Raw genomic sequence first — 22,389 nt, 5'->3', positions numbered from 1 at the left:
GACTGAGGGTAGTGTGAAAGGACCAGCTGGTGGCGAAGAGGGGTGGGGGGAGCCCTGAAGGAATTATTGACCCATCTCAACTCTCACCCCCTTGCTCGCACATAACACACTCAGGGCTGTGACCTGTGAAATTACTGCTCTGCTAGTGAGATTTGTTTCTGCAGGGCTTTATCAGCTCTTCAATGTGCCATGAAGGCAGGTGAGAAGCGAGAGAAAGAGATGTTTGGAAAAAAGACAAGTACTCTGTACATATCTAAATACTGGATATAATCATAATTATTGTACTTACAGTATACAACAGAATGAAGGTGACTTAATTAGAGTGAAAGAAATTACTTGATAGGTCATTTTTCAGATATTTAGCTGTTCCACCTCCAACCGTGTCATTTCTCTGTCAGTAAACTCACTAATTATTGGATTCATTCTCAAATCCATATTTGTGACTTTTTCACAAGACGGTGTCGTAATTACACATCTGCATGTTGCATGTCTCTCAAACATCCCCGGGAAAAGAAAAGAGAAGAGAGAAACAATAGGAATGATTTAATAAGGAATGAAGTGGGGTGTCATTCATAACCTAGGCTGTTGAATATTTATGAGCGTAAAATAACACCCAATTAACTTTCCCTAATTATTTTAATATTCATGATAGTTGCGTCTGTGCACTTGCTCTTTTGTTGCTTAGTCTAGACGCTGTAGAGCGTTCTGTGTGTGTGGCAGCCTGGAGAATGATGTGGGCAAAAGCATCATTTGTCTGTTTGCGTGTTTGAAATTCAGTTTTCTGCACCGCCTCAATCCTTCCCATTTTTTGTTTGTTCGTAGATCTCTCACAAATTTCTGCATAACAAGATGTCAGATCAGAAGAATGACAGAGAGGTGCAGCCGAGTCGCAGGAAATGTGGGTGGTGGGGGGAGGAGGAAGAAACACAAGACTACATCCTTATTAACATAATACAACTGGGTGTGTTCGCACAAGTGCTACTTATTATGGGTGACACCTTTTTTTTTAGCTTTCTGTCTACTAGCAGGAAAAGCAAACACAATGTGGATTTTTACATATCTCATAAGGGCTACTTTTATAAGACTCTGAAGTACTGGTAAATTAAAAGTAATATTTAGACCCGTTGACAGATTAATATTTGTATATAATGCTTTTAGATCTTGAACACTAAAATGTCATAGTGTAAGAAGCATGCTAACATTGTAGCTACTCAGTTCTGCAACTGGTTTGATTTAGGAGTGAACCGGTAAATCGGCCATCGGCCCCGATTTCGTTAATTTTGGGAGATCGGTTGATACGTACATGAGAAACCAATTTTCCAGATTGTCTGTAGTTTTAACAACAATTGTATAATTCTAAGTTTGGGTATTAGGTACCGTACTTGCCGCCGTACACGTTGCACCATCGTATAAGTCGCATCAGTCCAAATATGTCTCATAAAGTGAAAAAAAACAAACATACGTTGCTTCACCATGTAAGTTGCATCTATTATGTGTCATCGCTGACGCGTCACGTTTGTTATGCATCACTCCTGACAACCCAGAAATGTGGGCCGGTGTTGTGTTAAAAATCAAATGGTTGCCTAATGCCAGTTGCGGGAATGTGCACGGGAGGACTTTAACAAGAATTTAACAAGATTAACATTTAAAAACAATTATAGCAAAGGTGTGTCTCAGTCTAACTTTTCCTCAATAAGTGCACTTTGCCGATCAAATCAGCTGCATTTCAAAAGCCGTTTCACAGGAAAGCGCAGAAGGGACGACTCGCTGTGCATTTCTTTGAAATTTAACAAGATAACCACCTAAAAACATTTTTTTGTTTGCTTGACATTATAGTAAAGGTGTGTCTCAGTTGAACTTTCCCTTAAAAAAATACACTTTAATGGCCATATCAGCTGCATTTTGTCTGGGCGGCGAAATGCAGCTGATATGACATTTGCTCCAGGAGTTCTGGAGCAAGAAGAAGGTGGCCTCTGTGTCAAGCAAAGTATCTCATTAATGGCCACTTTTACATATTAATGAGACACTTGGCTTGCCATATAAGTTGAATGCCCTCTAGCGGCTGAAAATGGTAGTGTTCAATATTTTCCATGTAAGAATGAATGAAATTGTCAGATCTCAGCCAAAAATTAGGTTATAAATATGGCAAAAAAACCACATAAATATGTCACTTCTCTGTATAAGTTGCAGGCATGCTATTGTATGCAAAAAACTGCAACTTATACAGCGAAAAACATGGTAAATGTTTTTAGTTATTTTCCCCAAATGGACAGATCTTAAACGTCTTTTTAATTTTACCAACATGCAGTTCTTGACCTGTCCTTCATGATACTTATACAAGCAGGAAGGTGATGATGACATAAACAAAGTGATGATAACAGGGTATGGTCTATCAATATCTGCTCTGCATTATCACATAAATACTTGACGTTTGCTACAAATGTATATGAAATGCATTGCACATATATTGAATATGTATATAATAGAGCTACTTTTCAGTAAGCGTGTCGTTTGCTCCCTTGTAATTCTTAAAGCGTCTTAGGGTTTTGAACTGGAGTCTCGTGTTAACTGTTAAGATGATCACCTAAATCTATAACCAGCTCAGTGTGTCCATACCCTGACACTGAAGGAGAATGACAAAGAGTAAGAAATAAAATGATAAGGTGGAAAGCAGAGACTGGAATCGAAGGAGACACTGAACAAAAAAATAGGAAAAGCAGCGAGTAACTGAACGAGAAGATTAGATAGACACTGACTGTGAGAGAAAGCAGGAGCGTCAGATGGGGATATGAAAGCAGGATGGATGGAGAGAGCAGCGATAACAAATCAGTTATCTTGTTGAAACAGGCCTGTGTCTGTCTCACCTGCACCAGCCACACACGCTCGCCCTAATTGCCCAAACACAATCATGTGAAGTAAACAAGTGGCCGTTTGAGAGGTGGACAGTTGCATCACGTGCGTCACCGCTGCGTTACCATGGTAATGGAGCTTTTATCTGATCCAGGGTCAGCTTTTATTTACATCAACACCATCGTTACTTTGTTTCAAACAGGTATGTGCGAAACAGATGCTCCCCCAAACACATTCACACACAAAGGAAGAGAAAGTAAGAGAAGGAAGTGACTCAACAAGCAGCGTTGTGTCACAATTTGTGTTTACTCACATTTTGTGACAACACCCTCCAGCCTGATGATGTTGGGGTGGTCGAACTGTCCCATGATGGAGGCCTCGGATAAGAAGTCCCTCCTCTGTTTGTCAGAATATCCTGCCTTCAGACTCTTGATGGCAACGTAGATCTCCCTCTTCCCTTGCACACGCAGGCGTCCACTGCACACCTCCCCAAACTCTCCTACACACAAAGACATAATAGAGATCAAGAGTATACAAAATTGATTAATGTCATAGACCCAGATTTACAATTTGTCAAACATGGGGGGCGGGAAAACTGGCCTGATATTCGACTTTTCCTTAAGCATTAACATTGAACCCACTTCTAAATAATTATCTGCTCTTGCACTGCCAGCTTACCTGCTCCAATGACTCTCTCTATGCGAATGTTGGAAGCATCTATCTCTTTGGCGAAGTCTCGGACGGCCTGGTTAGGGTCTTCGTAGGTGTGAGGATGGATGTAGGTTCTGCTGCCTGGAAGCTTCACTGCATGAGTAAAAAGGTGAAAATGGTCAAAGAATCTCATTCATTTCTAAAACATATGACCAAGTCTTCTTAGTACTGGACTTTATTGCTATAACCTGCAGGGAAATGCTTTACGTCTAATGAAAAATATAAACTGTGAGTACATTTATAGGTAAATTGAATCTTCAGTGTAGGTGCTTCATTTGAGTGACAACAAAGAGTTACATAATGATACGCTTTGTTGGAAATGGTGTCAAAATGAGTCATATTTCTAACAGGAACCCATAAGGAGGTTTGCTTAGCAAAATACTCTTATATAAAGCATTACAAACAAAGAGCTAGTCTTTTTAGCTCAAAAATCTGCAAATATAAAGTTGTGCAGTATTGTCTCTTACGCAGGTAGGATAACCTCAATTCATGCTAACAGAGGAAGGCTTGTTTTATGTAAATAAACACTTTCACAGTGCATTTTATAATATTGTCACACTGACGTATTCCTCCCTGAGTCTGTTGTTTGCAGCTCCACAGACACAAAAAGGCATTCATCACAGGTGTGTGGCATGTTAACAAATGTCACGCCAATCAGGTTTCCACTTGTGTCTGTGAGTGTGTGAAGATGTTTGTTTCTGTACCTCGGCCGTGTTGGAATTGCATCTTCTCTTCGTCAGGGTCCTGCTTGGCTTTGATGTATCCACAGTGTCTGGGGAAAAAAAAGTTGGTGCTGTAAAGTCCTGCATGTGAAAAATTATTTTATTCCTCATGACGAATCGGATACATTTGCAACATGACTCTACTTTTTTTTTTTTTAATCTGACTCTCGCTCAAGGTGGATGCTCCTGCTCTCCCTCCCCCTGTTCTCCTTCCTCCTGCTCTGCTCTCTGTGTGTTTGAAGCTCTTGATACACTTCTCCCAAAAGAAAAATACGATTATGGATCTGGTGAGCTGGACTTTCAACGCAATCGACAAAATCTATTCAACAAATGACAGGGTCCTGGAGAACCCTCTTGTCCAGCTGAGACTCACACTGTGGGATACATCAGAGATCCGTGGAGAGTTTGTCAGCTGATGTGTCTCTCAGTTCTGTCTTAGAAGTACACTGAAGGTGTTTATATATTTGGATTTATGATAGCAGGGGTTCTGCTCTTTGGCATCGGCGGGGCTCTGTTTTATCAACTTTTGAAGAAGACTTTGGCAGCAGTTTTGGCCATGACAAAGCTTCAGAGAACGTTTGGTTCATGCTATGAGTACTCAAAATAAGCTGATTTATGAGCTAAACCGTAAGATGCAGGTGATTTGTGAGAATCACATGCCACCTGCGACTCTTAGGACTTGTCAGCATGCTTGGATCGACCTTGAAGAGGGCTCATAACACAGATCAGTGGAATGGATATCCATAAATTTGGCCATTTTGGACCATAAAGTTCCAGCAGGACTCTAGGCTGACGAGGAAAAAAAAAGTCTGCCTGAAGAAAAATCAACATTTGTGGCTTATCTAAATCTGACTCCCCCGTTTGGCCTCAGATACGAGCCGGCAATCAAATTTCTCCTGGGACATGGGTAACTAGGGACAAAGCTTCATCTATTGCTCCCCCCCCCCCCCCGGAAACTTCTGTGAAGTCTTATCAGAACTGCTAGCTGAAACAACATATTCAGAACTGTGGCCTATCTGAAAGTGCTCATGGACAAATCTCAACGTCTTGACATCAAATGCATATGTAATCATGTTTTGAATGTAATTGCTGGTAGAGTTTTTTGATATCTCAAATCGTATCCTGATAGGACAAGATGTGAAGAGATTTTTTTTGTAATACCACTATCTATCTTTATGGTTCTTACCCTTTTTCTATCTAAAAGTATTCTGATAAAGCATAAGGGGGGTGGGTGCTTTTTAGCAACAGCAACATGCACTCTGCCCATCTTTCGGAGAAACATGAAACACACAAACATAATTTCACTGTATCCTGGTACAGTGATAATAAAGTTTATTCTGATTCTGATTCACTTCAGTAATAACTACCAATCAGTGCAGTGTCTAGCTATGTCTGTGGAAGAACCAGGTACCTTAATGTGACAAGTTTTTCAGTTTCATTACTTTTCATTTACATAGCAATAATCTTAAAAGAGAAAACGCAACATGTGCTGGATTTAGACATTGACTAACTTCCATCCATAGTGTCCAGTGGCAGGTAAAACCATAATTCACATAAAGTGTACAGACAAAATAAAAATATCAAACATAAATAAATAAATAACATGCATTAAAACCCAAATCAAGATCAACAAACACAGGACGAAATAAGAATTTATTTACTAAATGAATTGTCCTGTATGAAAAGACAGATCTTTTTCAAGCTATGCTTTTGTTTAAGATACCCCACACTCTGCCGGAGTAGCCAGCCTGGAGGGTTTGTTATCTGATCTGAACAAAGTGGTACAAATGTTTTCAGCAGTCGAGGTGTCATATTATAAATTAATTGAAAGATAAGCCAGACATCTGAGAACATGATTAAATTATTAAAACTCAACTTCTGATACTGATTATATTATATTCCATGTTATTTATGTCATATCTGATCCAGTACTTTAAAAACTTGTTTGTAAAATTATCTGTCTGGTTTAAAAGTTATCTGGCTTGCTTGAGACCAACAGGATGTGATATTAGGGTGAAGACAATACAAATGCTTTCAAACACACCACAGATGTCCCGATGTACGCTCAATAATCCAGGTAGAAAAATCTAACAGAGTTAATTCAGGTCCTCTGGACGAATTCAGTTCAAAGAAACTGAGACATTTATTTTCTAAATATGACGTCCCAGTGGCTTTCAAACCCTAAAATACATTATAGTAAAGACTGGTCCATCCCAAAGCTCCAGTCCCCCGGAACAAACAGAGTAATTTTGTGTATGCTGTTCAGTGTCAGGAGGGCTGTGATCAGTCTTACACTGGGGAAACTAAACAGCCACTGGCCAAAAGGATGGCCCAGCACAGAAGATCAACATCATCAGGCCAGAACTCTGCAGTCTACACTCATCTCCAGGCCAGAGGTCACTCTTTCAGGGATGAAGATGTTCACATCCTTGGTGGAGAGGAACGATGATTTGAGAGAGGAGTGAACGAAGTCATCTTTGTGAAGAGAAACCGTCCATCATTAAACAGGGGCAGAGGTCTCCGTGTTCAACTGTCTCCTTCTTACAATGCTGTAATTGCTAGTATCACTCAGCCCTCTGTGAAGCAAGTGGCCATCAGAGCACTAACAATTGGTTGCTAGGCTGATCCTTTATCACGTGAACAGCTAGTTTTGGATGCCAACAGCAAACTGGTTGATCCACCATGAGAAGGTGCTACTTATAAGACTGAGATTGTTGCAGCTCCTCAGACTGATGAAGTCTTTTGGATTAAAGATGAAATGTTTCAACAAGTTTTTTTTTTTTTTATTCGTCCAGATGACCTGATTTAACCCTGTTAGACATCATAGGTACTTTCTCAGTATGACCACTTAAGAGCTACCCACTCAGCATCTTTCCTGTGTAATTACTGTAAATAAGAAGACTGTGTCATCTGCGCACATGGAAAATTCAGATTCACCATTGACCCAAAAATTGAGGTGTTTGACAAGACAAAACAAAAACAAAACATATCTTTGTTTCTGCATACATACCAGTAAGTTAATGTATTTCTCCTCTGCAATTTTGTGTCCTATATTTTGTTAAAAAGTGAGTTTATGTAATAGATGTGTCACGGCCACATGGATGCAGAGGTGAACGAGATGGAGGAAGATGCACCACTGAATAGGGAAAATCCAAAAGAAGAGGATGCATGTAATAGATGTGTTAAAGTGCTCCTCTGGAACTGTCCATGGTCCTCAAAACTAATCTGCGCCTAATTTTGAAGGAAAACTTCTCAGATAAGAAACAATAAAATAAATAAAAAAACATAACTGTCTTTGATTCAATTTGTTGAGATGTTCATGCTCTTTATGACTGAAAATCCACACCTGCATAAACACACACATACATCTGTGTTTTTCACCTCCCCACAAACACACACACACATATACACACTGTGTATATTTGCACACACCCTGTGGTGAGGGTCAGACCACAGATCAATACAAAGCATTGACAAATTGATTATCTAAATCCTGCAGTGCAGCTGTGAGGAAGTGTTCAACTTGTTTAGTTTTACAGACCTCACAGTGGTGATTGATGCCCGTGTGTGTGTGTGTGTGTGTGTGTGTGTGTGTTTGTGTGATAACTCTGAGGGTGTATGCCCACAACTTTATGCTGATTCTACCTCAATTATCTATAAAACTGCTTCTGATATTGACTGATCTGCTTCAAATTACGTGGAAAACAAACACACAGTAAGCATGAACTCTAAAACCCCATATCATGTAATGATTCATCCTGCCCTCTCTCTTTGAAGCAGAAGACTGCGTAATTCCTAATACGGTGAAGGAGAAATGGGTTTGTCTGTTTGTTTGGCGGATGACCCTTTGTCCAGAAATTTAATTTAATTCTATATTTTATATATTTGAAGCAGCGGAGGACTATTTAAGGTCACCAGTCAGCATGTCTGTCCATCAAGATGATGAATTGATTCAGGCCATCAGTAGCTGGGAATCTGAAGCGCTAGTGGTGCGTGATTTGAAAAAAGCTGAAGGGAGGAGGACAGAAGTGAAAGAGCGACCGAAAGGAACAGGGGGAAATATTTGATAGAAACATAGAAGAGAAATTAGATGAGGACAAAACAGAGTGCAACTAAAAATGTGAAAGAGTAGCAGAAATGAAGCAACTGTGTTTCCACTGAATTCAGTAAATCTCAGTCATTTAGTCCTTCTGTTGATTTTACACAGCTGAATGTTACAACCCAGACATCAGTCTGCTGTCTGGGGAATACTCACACACACAGGCGCATGTGCATTATAGCAAAGACTGATTGTTGGTATCTGAGGATAAAGACAAGGGGGCCTAATGTTTATTAGAGGGGGGGGAGTCAGGTCCCAACTGGTTATCAGCTGAGCTCAAGCTAGTCAGACACCAAGGGGCTATGATTACCCCCTTGACTTATACTCATATGAACTCAGCGCTCTGGGGCATGTGTTTAAAACATATGGGGAACGGGCCGCACCTCTGCTCCAACTGTGAGAATCCCTCTGGGACACACACACAAACACACACACACACACACGTATAGGCTCAGCAAAACCCATGTCTGAACACCCCCACCCTTCCTTCACTGCTGGTTGCGTTTCTGTGTATCTCCATGAGTGCACGGCTGCATATGTTTGCGTGCCTGATGGGAAACGAACACATTTCCATAGTAATTACGGAGCAACTCATTCCTCCTCTCCAGTTAGAAGTGTCATGACTCATTAGCGCTGCAGTCTTAAACATGGCGCAAAATCTGACATGGCCGTGGTTTTTGTTTCCTCCCGACAGCTGGGTCTGGGTGCACGTGTGTTCAGAACAGATATTTAATACCTTCCACTGAATGCAGCTGACCTCTGGTTCATCTGTTAAAGACACTAGAATTGGACTCAGGAGGACAATGTGGAGCCCATTTTGTGACAAAATGGGTCTTTATTTTCTTATTTTTATCCCTGACTTGTCACAACAGTGCACGTAGCATACCAGTAACTGAACACAGCTGAACAGTATATGTTCTCATTTGCATTTATTGCAGATTTAATAAAGGAACAAGACAGTTTTCACTAAAACTTATACACAGGAACACATATCCATAATCTGTTCACTGTCAGTATAACATTAAATATAATATTTACTGGAAAATAAAACTGAAGAGGGAAAAGCCAAACGAAGAAGAAGAAGACTGGAATTTAAAAGAGCTATAAGGCTCTTTACTTAAACTCTAGGTTTATGATAAGAAAAAGTGCATTCTTATATTTTAAAAGTCATTAAATATTTTAATAATTATTCAGGAAATATTTTTATTTATAAAACAACAACAGGTTAATTTCTGTAAATGTTTCCTTGTCAGCTATAAAGATATGTGAGCAAAATGTAACACTAGTCTAATTCAAGTTAATCATGTAAAAATGAACATTGTTTTCATTTTTACATCAGGTTGTGCACACGTTGAACAAAAATGTGTAATATATTTGTTGACATTCAAAAAGGTCCAGCATTGCATGGTGGAATCACCGACATATTTTAATGCTAAAGTTTTAAACAACGATCATCTTTTGTTTAGAAATGTGCAAATCTTGAATATAATGTGGTATTTCCCAAAATACTGTCAAATCTCATGTGATCTGTTAGTGCTCAGAGTATATGTTGGGAATAACTCTTAGCCACTAACAGGCAACATTTTAGTCCAATATTTGAAAAACTCAGAGTTATTGCCATTTGTAGTTTTTAGTCAGTTGGCAGCCATATTGACTTGAGTTGACTCCAAAAGTTTATTAATTGTTAAAGTGCATATTTGGATTACTTTAAGAGAGTTTCATTAAAATTCATCCAGTGGTTCATGAGATATTTGACTAACACTATAGACTAACAAGACACATTCACACAGAGACAAGCAAAAATATTGCTGGGAATGAAAATGTCAAAATTGCTTTTGAAAAGGTTGATTAATCAATTTTTACCACTAAACCTTTTTGTTTAGTCAATTTTATTCCTTCTGATTAATGTTCCCATGGCCATCTTGAAAAAAAAAAAAAAGAACAGATAACAGCAAGTGCATTCTGGACTGTTAGGTATATTTTTCTACTAATTTTGAGCCAGTTCACAAACCAGTGATTGACATCACAACAAATACGTGCACTTATTGTGCACATTAATGTATTTTATTTACCTAAAGCAATAAAACCAGGACTGTGCTCATTGGCAGCATAAGACAAGTTAACACTTTTCAGTCAAGTCATCTGGACAGTTTCTTTTTTGTGCTGAAACGTTTCACCTTCAATCCGGAAGGCTTCATCAGTCAAGGAAACACACAACACAAAACTGATTCTTCTCCCAACAGCTTACTTCAAAAGTGGAACAAACCAGTTTTGTTGGTGCTAAGTTGGTCTCTCTGGAACGCCCCCCTCCATTTGTTGTTTTCAACCAGTTTGATGCGGCTGTCAACGAGGAGGAGGGCCGGCAGTGGAGGGGGGGGGTGTTCCAGAGCGACCAACTTTGCACCAACAAAACTGGTTTGTTCCACTTTTGAAGTAAGCTGTAGGGAGAAGAATCAGTTTTGTTGTGTGTTTCCTTGACTGATGAAGCCTTACGGATCGAAGGCGACACGTTTCAGCACAAAAAGAAACTGTCCAGATGACCTGACTGAAAAATGTTGGATTGTATACCTGGATTATTGAGCATGGACTTTGTTGTTAGCATAAGACAAGATTTCTTCGGGCGGCTGAGGTGAGCTGGTCTGGGATGCTCAGTCCTCACCTCTTTCTACAGGTGTGCAGTGGAGAGCATCCTGTGCTCCAGCATCAACGTGTGGCATGGAGGCTGCACAGCTGCAGAAAGAAAAGCTTTTCAGAGAGTGGTGAAGGCTGCACAGAAGACTGTTGGAGTCAGTTTCCCCACCATCACAGACATCTACACCTCCAGATGCAGGAAGAGAGCCACCTGCATCATGATGGACCCCACTCACCCAGCACACACATTTTTGCCCCACTCCCCTCAGGCAGAAGGTTGAGGAGCATTAAGTGTATAACCACTAGACTAATGAACAGCTTCTACCCTGAAGCTGTTAGATTCATAAATACCTAACCAGGAAAATCACCATAAGAAAAAAAGAAAGAAAAATCACTTTAATGCCACTTTAATCAATACAATACAATACAATACAACTTTATTTATAGAGCACTTTAAAACAACACTGTTGGCCAAAGTGCTGTACACTAGGACATACAAAAACATAAAAACCCCACACGTTAAAAATGTGAAATAAAATAAAGATAACAAATAAAATAAAACAAATAACTTAGAGTCATTAAAACCAACATTTCAAACTGAAGTAAAAGCCAAAGAGAAAAGATGTGTCTTCAGAGAAGACTTAAAAACAGGAAGTGAGCCAGCTTGTCTGACATGCAGAGGCAGCTTGTTCCACAGTTTAGGGGCAGCGACTGAGAACGCTCGGTCACCTCTCAGTCTCCTGTTGGACCTTGGGACGACCAGCAGCAGCTGATCTGCTGACCTGAGAGAGCGAGAAGGAGTGTACAGCTGGAGCAGGTCGGACAGATACTGTGGGGCGAGACCATGAAGACATTTGAAAACAAATAAAAGAACCTTAAAATTAATCCTGAAGCGAACCGGGAGCCAATGTAGTGATTCTAAAACAGGGGTGATGTGTTCTCGTTTTTTGGTACCAGTTAAAAGGCGGGCAGCTGCGTTCTGAACCAGCTGAAGTCGAGTCAGTAATGACTGGCTCAGACCGACATAAAGAGAATTACAGTAATCCAGGCGAGTTGTGATGAAAGCATGGATTAAGATCTGAAAATGATGTTGTGACAGAAATGGTTTGACCTTGGCCAGTTGTCTCAAATGAAAGAAGCTGGACTTGATCACTGATTTAATCTGCGTGTCAAGTTTGAAGTCACTGTCCAGCCTCACGCCCAGGTTAGTTGCTGTCTCAGTCATATCAGTGATAAGTGACAGTTTATCCATGCTGCTGATCCTAATCTGTTGATTATCTCATACTGATTATTTTCTCATGCTGCTGTATTCATTCTGCTCACAACAGACTCATGTTTGGGCTGCTGTTTAATATACCGTATTATTTGACATTATTAGTGTTTAGCGTTTATCTTAGATCCTTGTATATGGTTTCTTTTTATACTTTATGTTTCTGCTATTTTTGGGTGTAACTGGGAACTTGAGTGCACAATTTTGCTCCACCTCATGTACCACATGTGATGTGAATGACAATAAAGAACCTTGAACTTAGAACATTTTGGTGAACATTTGTCAGTGTTTGCATTAGCAGCGAATGGAGAATCTTGAGTTGCAACAAGAGAAAGTCACTCAGCACAGACGGCTGGTTTCTCCTGCTGTGTACTGCAGAGTGACATGAACACTGCCAGCCAGTGAGGGACAAATTATTGCTCCTCTTAGCTACCATCCATCTGCAATATATGCTGCAGGCTCGTACAGTAAAAACACTTATCTTCCATGCTCAGGTGTACATATATACTGATTTAAAGTACGCACTCTTGCACCAATCCAGCAAAAACACACACCCGCTAATGGACTGCTCACAGCCCAGCTCTCACCTTCCTCTCTGCCTCTCTGTTCCACTTCAGCGAGGACAACAGGCTATCCCTTTCCTCCAAAGCCACACACTTCACATTTGCATATCAATTTACTTTTTAATATAATACTCTGTCACTCGAGACCCATTTGTCATTCTGCTTGCAAGCCCCTCCTCCATTCTCCTTTCTTCACCTCTGTTTCACTACCCTTTTTAATTTTCCCTTTAAGTAAAAATAATAAAAAAAAATACACATGCACTCTTGTTTTTGTTTGTTTGTTGTAGCAATCAGTTTATTCTCTCTGAATAAGCCCTGTCTGCCCTTTACGGGCTTGTACAGTCCCCCCTCTTATTTTTGTTAAAAAGTGGACAAGAGTAGCTGGAGAAAAGCACGGACGAGGAGAGAGAGGGAGAAGGAGATGGAAACTGAGAGTGATGACAGGCAAGAATGCACAATAGGGGGTTCGAGGCTGCATACCAACTAACAAGCAATCAGATGGAGGGAAAGAGGCGGGGAGGCGGCTATAGGAATAGAAACTCCAAGGGTAACATAAGGGATGCAGACAGATAAAGCAGAGAGGCAGTGTTTGTGCTGTGACAACAGGAGCTGAAAGTTCAGCCGAAGAGGGAAAAAAGACAAAGTGCACGAGGGAAAATTGCCCAAAAGAAGACAAAAACAAAGAGGACATGTTAAATCTTGATCATAGGATTAAGTGAAACAAAGAAGGATGCACATGTCAGATGCAGGCTGTGTGCATTGAGAATTAACAAGGACAGAGGGCAAGAACGTAATCAGTACATAAGTCTCCCCTGAAGCAAAGAGAAAGTGTCAGACAACAGTGAGGCTATAAAACATGGTAGACCAACCGAGCAGGAATAAATAGCATCTGCGTCTGCTGCACAGGGCCAGACGAACTCACAATGAAGCAGGAAATTGGAGAAGATGAACCAGTCAGTGAGACAGCATTAAAAATTACACCTTCATTAAGTCCACCTCATAAACTGCAATATTCACTCAATGTTCCGAGCCACACACACACCCGCTGAGAGAACAGGAAGCTGCTGGATCCCGTCCCAGCACTCACTACCCAGAAGTCAAGGAAACATGTCGGGCAGCTGGCCAGTCCATCATAAGACGAGCAGCAGGTTCATTCAAAAAGACAACTGAGAGTAGTCACTGTACTTGACACGAGGGAGAAACCACAGCTCTCTGAGGTCAACCACACGAGCGTGAGATGAATACTGTCAGAGCCTCTCTGCCAGGTGACCACTCCATCAGCAAGAAGCATTAAAAGGAGGAGTTCAGATCTTCTAAAGTGGGGTTCTGTGGAAAGGTTATTGGCAATAAATATTTTACATGTCGTATATTGAACAAACTCACTTTGGAGACAGAGTTTAAAGAATAAATTGACTGAGGTCAAATGATTCAAAGAAATGCTGTTTTTTTATAAACTGTCACAAGCCATATTCTTGAATTAAACTTTGATACACTTTATAATACATATTTATAACTTTTCTTTGTCTTTAGGCTAAAATAGCCCCAACACCAAGAGTGATATTATCAGATGTTGTCTGTAGCTTTTGATGAACTGGTCTGTTAGCCTCCAGCCTTCCTGCTGCTGGTTTCATTCCCCTCTCGATTTGACTTCAGACCAGTACTGACTTCTAACTCCTCTGTTTATAAAAACTAAGTAGGCAGTGGTTCTGCTGTCATTGTGCCCAGTTAGAAAAGGTGATATTTCTAACCAGGGCCCACGGCAAGCCTAGCCCGAGCTGAAAATTCAGGCCAGGCCAAAATAATGTGCTGGATGGGCGGGCTGGGTCGGTGTCGGGCTTTTGATTGTGTCAGCAGACGCGTATGGTTGACAATCCAATTTGGATCATCAGCCGCACATGGCCATTTGACCGCGCACTGATCAGCCGGTTGAAAGAGGTTCAAAAAAGTCCAGATGGCTCACTGCCAGTGACCCACCTGAGGCTTAACTTTTCTTTTTCATTTCAACATTCATTTAGACAGAAAAATCACACTGAGCCTCAAAGACTCATTTACAAGTGAGACTTGTTTAGACAGAGAAAAAAGTAGTGAAACTGAACACACGTAGGAATTGGAGGCAAGAAAAATCCTATCAAACTCTTTCTTCTTAGCTGAGAAAAAAGACCCTGATAATGAAAAAAACACCCTACACATACAAGCACAGGGTGACATAGACATTCCGCTGAGGGGGAGGAGACAACAAGTGCCTTGAGAGTGTCCAAGGATGCTCCCGGAGGCACTGTAGGAGTTCTGATAAGGATGGACCAATCAGCCAGTTCCCTCCGGTGAGATCCGTAAACATTCTTGAGGTGTTTCGGGGAATGGCCAAGGACAACACCAACGAGAATCCAAGAGTCCTGGACTGAGCCACTGCGTCAGCGGACGCACGCGGCCGACGACCCAATTTGGATCATCAGCCGCACACGTCCGTCGACCGTTAATAACTATAACTATAATATTATAATACCTATAATAATCCACGGACTCTAGTTAATAAACAAGAAATCTTATATCTTCCTTTCTTTGAAATACATTTTTAAATTATGTCAAATTGAATTGCTTACAAAAGCAGTAAAAGCTAAACAAAATTTTTTCTTTTTTTTTGGGGGGTTCAGGCCTGTAATCACAGTTAATGGGTGATTTTGGGTCGAGCTCGGAAAAAATGATACGGGTTTGGGCCGGGTCAGATTTTTTAGGCCTTAATGTAACTCTACCAGTTAGTGTGCCTAAACTCTAAGACAGCAGTATAAGGTCCAGTTGCAAATATCAAGATATAAAGCGAGACGACACATATTCTATGTGCTATTTGTTAAAGCTTATAGTAAAGAAAAGTATAGAAAAATATTAATTCAATCAAATTTTAAAAGAAGAGGCTCACAAGAGGAAACACCTTTGAAGCAGAGAAGGCACAACTGAAAGACTGAAAGATAAAAACACTCTAGATGGAAGAGCAAATAGAAAGAAAATGACAAGAAAAAAAAAGGTAAAAGAAAAAATAGAATGGTAAGAAACAAAAGTGAAAGGTAGAGAATAGATCAAACTAAGGGAACGTGGCAGGACAGAATGAAAACTTGATTATGCACGTCAAGCAGAGAAAGAACGAAAGAGAGTGAGGCAAATATGGATGAAGGGGTAACCTTGAAACAAAAGAGAGACTAAAAGAAGCAGACTTTACAAAAAAGTAAAAAATGACCAGAGTTACGAGTGAAGGGTGATCTTTCCTTTCCTTTTTGTTCCCATTTCATCCTTTTTTCCCTCACCTCCTGCCTCCTTCTCCTCCTTCCATCTTGTCACCTCTAATCACCTCTCCTCTCCTCTTTCATTTCCTGTCTCTCCACATTATTTTCCCAGTGCTAATCAGAACGACTAGAAAAATGAAATCAGTAAATCATTAGTCACCCCTCTAGCATGACACAATGAAATGACACATCTATCTACTTTTTTCCATCAGTCCCACCTCACACACACACACACACACACGCCCTGCTGTGATGGGTATCTGCTCTCATTATTACTCACGATAATGGTGATTCCATTTAATATCAAGCCATTAAATAAAAATAATTACAAGGAATGAAATCAATGGAATATATTCACTCTTATTATTTCACAACAAAATTAAGTCTCCATCATCGCCTGATAAATAACATGAATTCACTGCTCGGCTCCTAATGATAGTAAGGTTTATGAAACCCATTCTGGGCGCTGAAGAGAATGAAACGCGGCAGAACGTCAGGACAGCATTCAGGATGAGAAGCAAGTTCTTCTTGGGGCCCTCTCCAGCTCAGTCTTGGCACCGGTTCATCACTTTCTGACCACAGTGTAAAAAGATTTACTCTGCTCGGGCTAATTATTAAGAAGGGGAAATGATTAGCTGAAGAGTTATGACTAATAAATCTGTCCATGTTTCATTAACACCCTGTTTGGAAACATTTTCTTTCAGAGCCTCTCATTAAAGAGAGTGGTAAAGGAAAGAAAAAGGCAAACGAGGGGAGAGAGGTGCAGAGAAGAGCTGTGTTGTGTTAATTGGTACTGTGGCAGAATCTTTAACAACCTGGTGAAAGGTCAAACACAAAAGGACAAAAAAAAAAAAAGAGGCGAAAGCAAGTTATATGTTTGCAAACAGATCCGTGTGAAATTAATTTCCCCGATGATCATAATGCACGTGCTTTTGTGTGAAAAGTGTTTAAACGTCTTGCAAATTTTTGGTGTATTCTCTGATTTTTATTAGACGTTTGATCCAATTACCTGCAACATCTGCTCATCTGCATGGCACCTGCGTGAGAAGATTTGGCACCTGCAGCGGCTAACGGCCATTACCGCTCTGTTTCTTAGCTACTTTTTAGGCATTCTGCAGACAAAGCTGTATTTGGCTACACCCCGAAGCTTAGCCGCATTAATTGAAAGCACCATCATTCAAACCGGCTCTCACAAATCTGGCTAATGACATTACACGCACCTCGCCGCCATTCTGTACACGCACGCACAAACCTCTGAGCAGCGCCCGCCTGTTTTGTTTCAGATTTGTATACACAGAATTCTTTTAGCTGCCAAGTCATTATTAGTGCCATTAACAAGCAAACACACCAACACCACCCACAGGGAACGAAAAGCATTGGATGAATTTTACCTTCACCTCATAATGCTTTTATTTTTTTTTACACTCACAGCAGCGTGTTTTCATTAGCGCATGCTCCCTCCCTTTTCATCCCTCCGCTCCTCTTTTGTGTCATGAAGTTTTTAAGAATAACCGCGGGCTGCACAACAGATGCTACAGAGGTAAAAGCGCTTACGTGCACAAATGTATGCACACTTTTCCAGGACATGTTAATGTGTTTGGGAAGTTCATCTGTTGTTGTTTTCAATTAGAGAAACTGGGAAGTCTTGTTATATGATGCAATGTTTTGATGTCTTATTTTGCTTCTTCGGGACCCTAGTGGAACCGTTTTTCTGTTTTTATTATTTTAATTTAAAATATTCTATGGCAAAATATAAACTAAAGGCATATCATTCCTTGAAGGAACGCTCATCACCCATTACCTTTAATATTAGAGTTTTTGATTATTATCATTCTATATATTTTGGTCAAACTTTGACAAAAAAATAACACAATGTTTTCTTCTTTCAGCTGTTCCCTTCTTCAGTGGTCACCACAGGAAACTAACTCAAAAGAAGATTTGACAATTGTTTTTACACCGGATGTCCTTCCTGATGCAACCACAGACCACCAAGCTACCACAGCCCTCTGTGTGGAGCAGAGAACTGCCATCTAAGGCACCCAGGGGAGCAGTTGGTGGGGGTTAAGGGCCTTGCTCAGAGAGGGGCAAATGAGGGTGGAGACAGGTGTGGGTGTTTCACCTTTCCCACCCACATTTTGATGTTGTCGGTTGGGGGAGTTGAACGGGCGACCTTCCGATCACCGGCCCACCTTCTCTTTATTTTATTAACCTGAAATTTAACCAGGCAAATGGCCACCACCACCACCCTGTTAGTGTAGTGACGAGCGCCGCAGAATGGCAGCACTGACGGGAGCTCCACTTCTACTTGCTCTTTTTCTGTTCCTGTTGTTTATAATTTAACTTTTTTTGTGCCTACAATGTACACCCACCCACACTACTAGTATGAACGCGACACACTTTTAGAGCTTTGTTTGTCGCTGCCTTGCCATCACACCATCCTGCCATCGTGGTTCAGTTCCTGACCCCCTTCCAGCCTTGGGCTCAGGCTCCGGCCTGTTGTGGTGGCCGTCTCTATGATCCTCCATCTGTCCGAAAGGACCAAACTCTACATAACAGTTCGGTTCTGCAGGGAAACCTTGAATGGAGGGCAGTCGTCCATTGCCATGGTTGTTATTATCGTCATGCTGCTAACAGTACCATGCTGCTAACAGGATCATGTTGCTAAGAGAACATCTCTGCTAACAGCACAACGTTAACATTACCATGCAGATGCATTTCTTTTTCACTTTTGGCACCTTGTTTTTGTATTTTTGTTGTATGCTTTGGTATTTCTTGTTCTTATTTTTTTTGTTGTTGTTGTTGTTGCTTTTTTGGTGAGTCAAGATGGTTCTTCTTGTCATGAGCACTTCATTTCATTGTTGACCTTGTGTTGATCTGCATATGACAAATAAACCTAAACCTAATTTATGTTGTAAATGATTATCATCGAATACTCATGGTAAACTATGACTATATGAGCTAGGCCTTCAGAAATGATGCAACATACAGTAATGACATCCTTCCAATTGCAACTGTCTAAGACACCACAGAGTCAACATCCAGTTATGCTTCTTTATTTACAGTTTTGCAATTCATTGGCTCAGTAAAAGGAAGGGCTTCTCCTCTTTTTATCCATCAAGTAAAACATCTGACTTATGTTGTCATTTTTATACAGTCACCAACAACTTCCTAAACATAAATGCCAACTCAACACTAAAGAGAAAAAAGCAACAGGGACAACCTACTGTATCTGAACACAAAACCTGAAAACGTCCACCCCTTTCTGTCCCAAGAATACCCAGAAGGACATGTGGCTCACACAGTCTCTTATGTTCATGTACAACATATCATTTCACTCATTCATACTGAAAATGAACATTAACTCACAGAACTTTCTGTTCCTGTTCAATTTAATCATGTAATGAAACAAAAACAATACTTTAACATTGAAAACTATCAATGTACACCTAAATTTGATTTTAACCTTCACTGTTTAGAGTAACTAGATTTTCTGTGTGCATTTTTGAATTTAAAGGTTGCATTTGAATGTATCACAAATCTTCATGCGGTCAGTAGAACAAAGCTTGCAAGGCCTTCCTCAAGTACTGAGTTGTGTGTTTTGTCCCACCCACTTTTTATCTGCATTCTGATTGGTTAGTATTCCTGTCAGTTGTTAAACAAAGTCATCCTGGAGAGACTCTGAGTAAGTTCACATTCCCTAATGACAGTGAAGTCCTAAACAATGAGAGCTCCTTTTGTTTTTGCCTGGAGACAAAATAATTAAAATAATCTGATTGAATAACTGTAATTCTATGAATTTTTAAGAAGCATCTTGCGAACTGCAAAGTAGCGTATAAAAAAGTGAGATAAATAGACAAAAAATTAAGACAAACTACAATGGAATAGGCATTTTCTATTAAGTAATGTATTACAATTCTAAATGTAATATTTAGTACAATCTGAATTTTAGGACTTCTCTGAAGGCACTGAAGGCCTTGAGGGTTCCCCACAGGCTAATGCTACACCATATTTTAACTTAATATCTGTAAAATTCCTGGTGATGAAGCAATGTCTTTGTAAGCTAATGGCAGTTAACTGTTCATCCAGTGGTTTGAGGTATTTTGCTAACAAACAAACAAACAGGCCAACAGGTAATGTTAAGATTTAAGCAAATATGTAGCACAATGTGTTGCCCAACATATATATTAGGGATAAAACTCAGCTACTACCACATCAAATTTTGTCACAATATCTATAAATTTAGAAAAGTTATAGATCTTCTTCACTTTGTATGGTCAGTTGACTGTGGTGGCCATCTTGAAGAGTTAACATCTGCAGCTAAACAAACTCTTCACAAAGCCTAGCGGCTTTTAAAACGGGTTTTAAAAGAAGTTTAAAGTAACACATTCAGGCTGACTTCTTAGCAAAACTCCAACATTAAAACTGAAAAACACACAGGGATCTGGCATATAAACAAAGCCCAGAGCTATTCAGAAAGTGAGACATTTGGAAGACTGGGGGATCGTTAGAATGCAGACAAAACTGAGGCCCAAACATACGCGCAGATGCTGGGAGGCAGAAGCTCCAATATGTTTAACAAGGAGCGAGTAAAAGTGAAGAGCGAAGGGAAAGAATGCTTCTTGAGTGAAAGGCCATCTGCTGAATCCGTGGCTATGCCAGTGTGTTGCTAGCTCCCCATCGTTTGCACCTGCCAGCCTGCCAACGCAACCTCAAGAGGACAAAAACGCAAACTTCACACCCAAACATACACACTCGCTCGCATAAACTCGGGTGAGCTGAGCAATAATGGCACGCACACAGCAATAACCGGCGTGATTTGTCAGCAGCTTGCTGTGTCTGAGGAGCTCTGGGTGTTTTTTCATGTTTCCCTCCTGCGGTAACAATAGCATAACAGCACTTTATTAAATGAGAGCAGAAGAGAAGAGAATAGCCTGCAAATCAGCACGTTTATGAGGCATGGTTGTTCAGAGCACTGCCAGCAAAGACTGCGGGGAAAACATACGTGCCTGAGCGTGTTATATGAGGGGAAAAAAGACCATTAGGACATGTATTTAAGAACCTTCAATCAGGCTGCTCTAAATATAATCATGATTGTAGATTCAACTTCTGAAAAAGAACAAAAACATCTGTACTTTTTTTAATCCAGTTTAATGATTTTTTTAAACAGCTGGCATTTGGGAGAGAAATAGGGGGTCTTACAAATGCCTGCTGGAAAATCAATTAAAACCTGTCTGGCTCTCAGTGTCAATTTCAGTCCAATCATTGTCCACATTGAGCCGGTCACAGTGAATACATCAGACCGCCGATACATTCGTCCATGGGTAGATCTCAAAAAGCGAACAGGAAATGAAACCTGCGAGCCAAAAGAAGGGGGTTTCAAAATGAGAACGGATAGTGAAAAAGAGAATTTGACTGACAGAGGGGGGGAGGGGGGGGGGGGGGGGGCATGGACAACACGAGGGGAGATTAGTTTTAGATTCTCTCCCAGTTCCTCAAAAACCCTCAAGGATGACAGCCCTATTGCACCTAACGGAGCAATCGCCCACCCATCATCTCCCCTTACCCTTTTCTCCTCCTCTTCTAAGCACGCTCCCAATCTGAGCTTTTCATCTCTTGCTTCTTTCACCTTTGCTTTCTTTCCCCTGGCTCTTTGCCTCCCCCCCATCAATCTCCTTCAAGCCTCCACCCCCTTCCCTCTATCTTTCACAACATCTGAAAATGTGGCTCTCTAGTGGCACCATTATACTTCAGATGTACACCCCCCCCCACACACACACACCACTATGCTGCAATCCACTGCTCCCGCTGCCCTTCTAATATGTTTATTCCCCACTTGTGTCTCCTCTTACTTCTCTTCTGTCCATCTTTCACCCCCACCCCCCTCCCGCCAGAACTATCACCCTCTCTTCTTGTCTTCTCAGTGATGCAGCTTTGATCCTCACTTTATTCTCCAGTCACAAACACACTCCACCTGTACACACACACACACACACGCACACACTCACTCACAAATGGTGACAGATGTGTTCTAAGAGAAGGCAACAATCAGCGCCGCTTCCGCCCGAATGTCCGTCCGTACCCCCCAGTGGAAGAAAGATAGAGACGGAGAGGAAGAGGAGGAGAGGGAGGCTGGAAATTGATGGCAGCGCATCGACCCCCTCCGTAAAACCTAGTTAACACCTCCCCAGCCTGTGAAATCTGATTAGATGAGTGTGAGCTTGTGTTTATGTCATCGCATGTGTTCGGAACACAAAATGATTCAGAGGTT

At 40.8% G+C, this 22,389-nt stretch overlaps 1 protein-coding gene across 1 annotated transcript in view; it reads right to left on the bottom strand.

Moving 5' to 3' along the window:
* The window catches only part of epha4b (eph receptor A4b), a gene marked incomplete in the record, with an annotated part of 121,366 nt that overhangs the window by 19,645 nt on the left and 79,332 nt on the right, over window positions 1–22,389 (bottom strand). The window contains 3 exon segments of the mRNA XM_037682299.1: window positions 3,164–3,349; window positions 3,529–3,654; window positions 4,266–4,333. Of these exon segments, the coding sequence (XP_037538227.1) occupies window positions 3,164–3,349; window positions 3,529–3,654; window positions 4,266–4,333 (380 nt within the window).

The sequence above is a fragment of the Nematolebias whitei genome, chromosome 9, assembly GCF_014905685.2.
Source record: "Nematolebias whitei isolate Nwh7 chromosome 9, NemWhi1, whole genome shotgun sequence".
NCBI lineage: Eukaryota > Metazoa > Chordata > Actinopteri > Cyprinodontiformes > Rivulidae > Nematolebias > Nematolebias whitei.
This window is presented reverse-complemented; position numbering and strand designations above follow the sequence as displayed.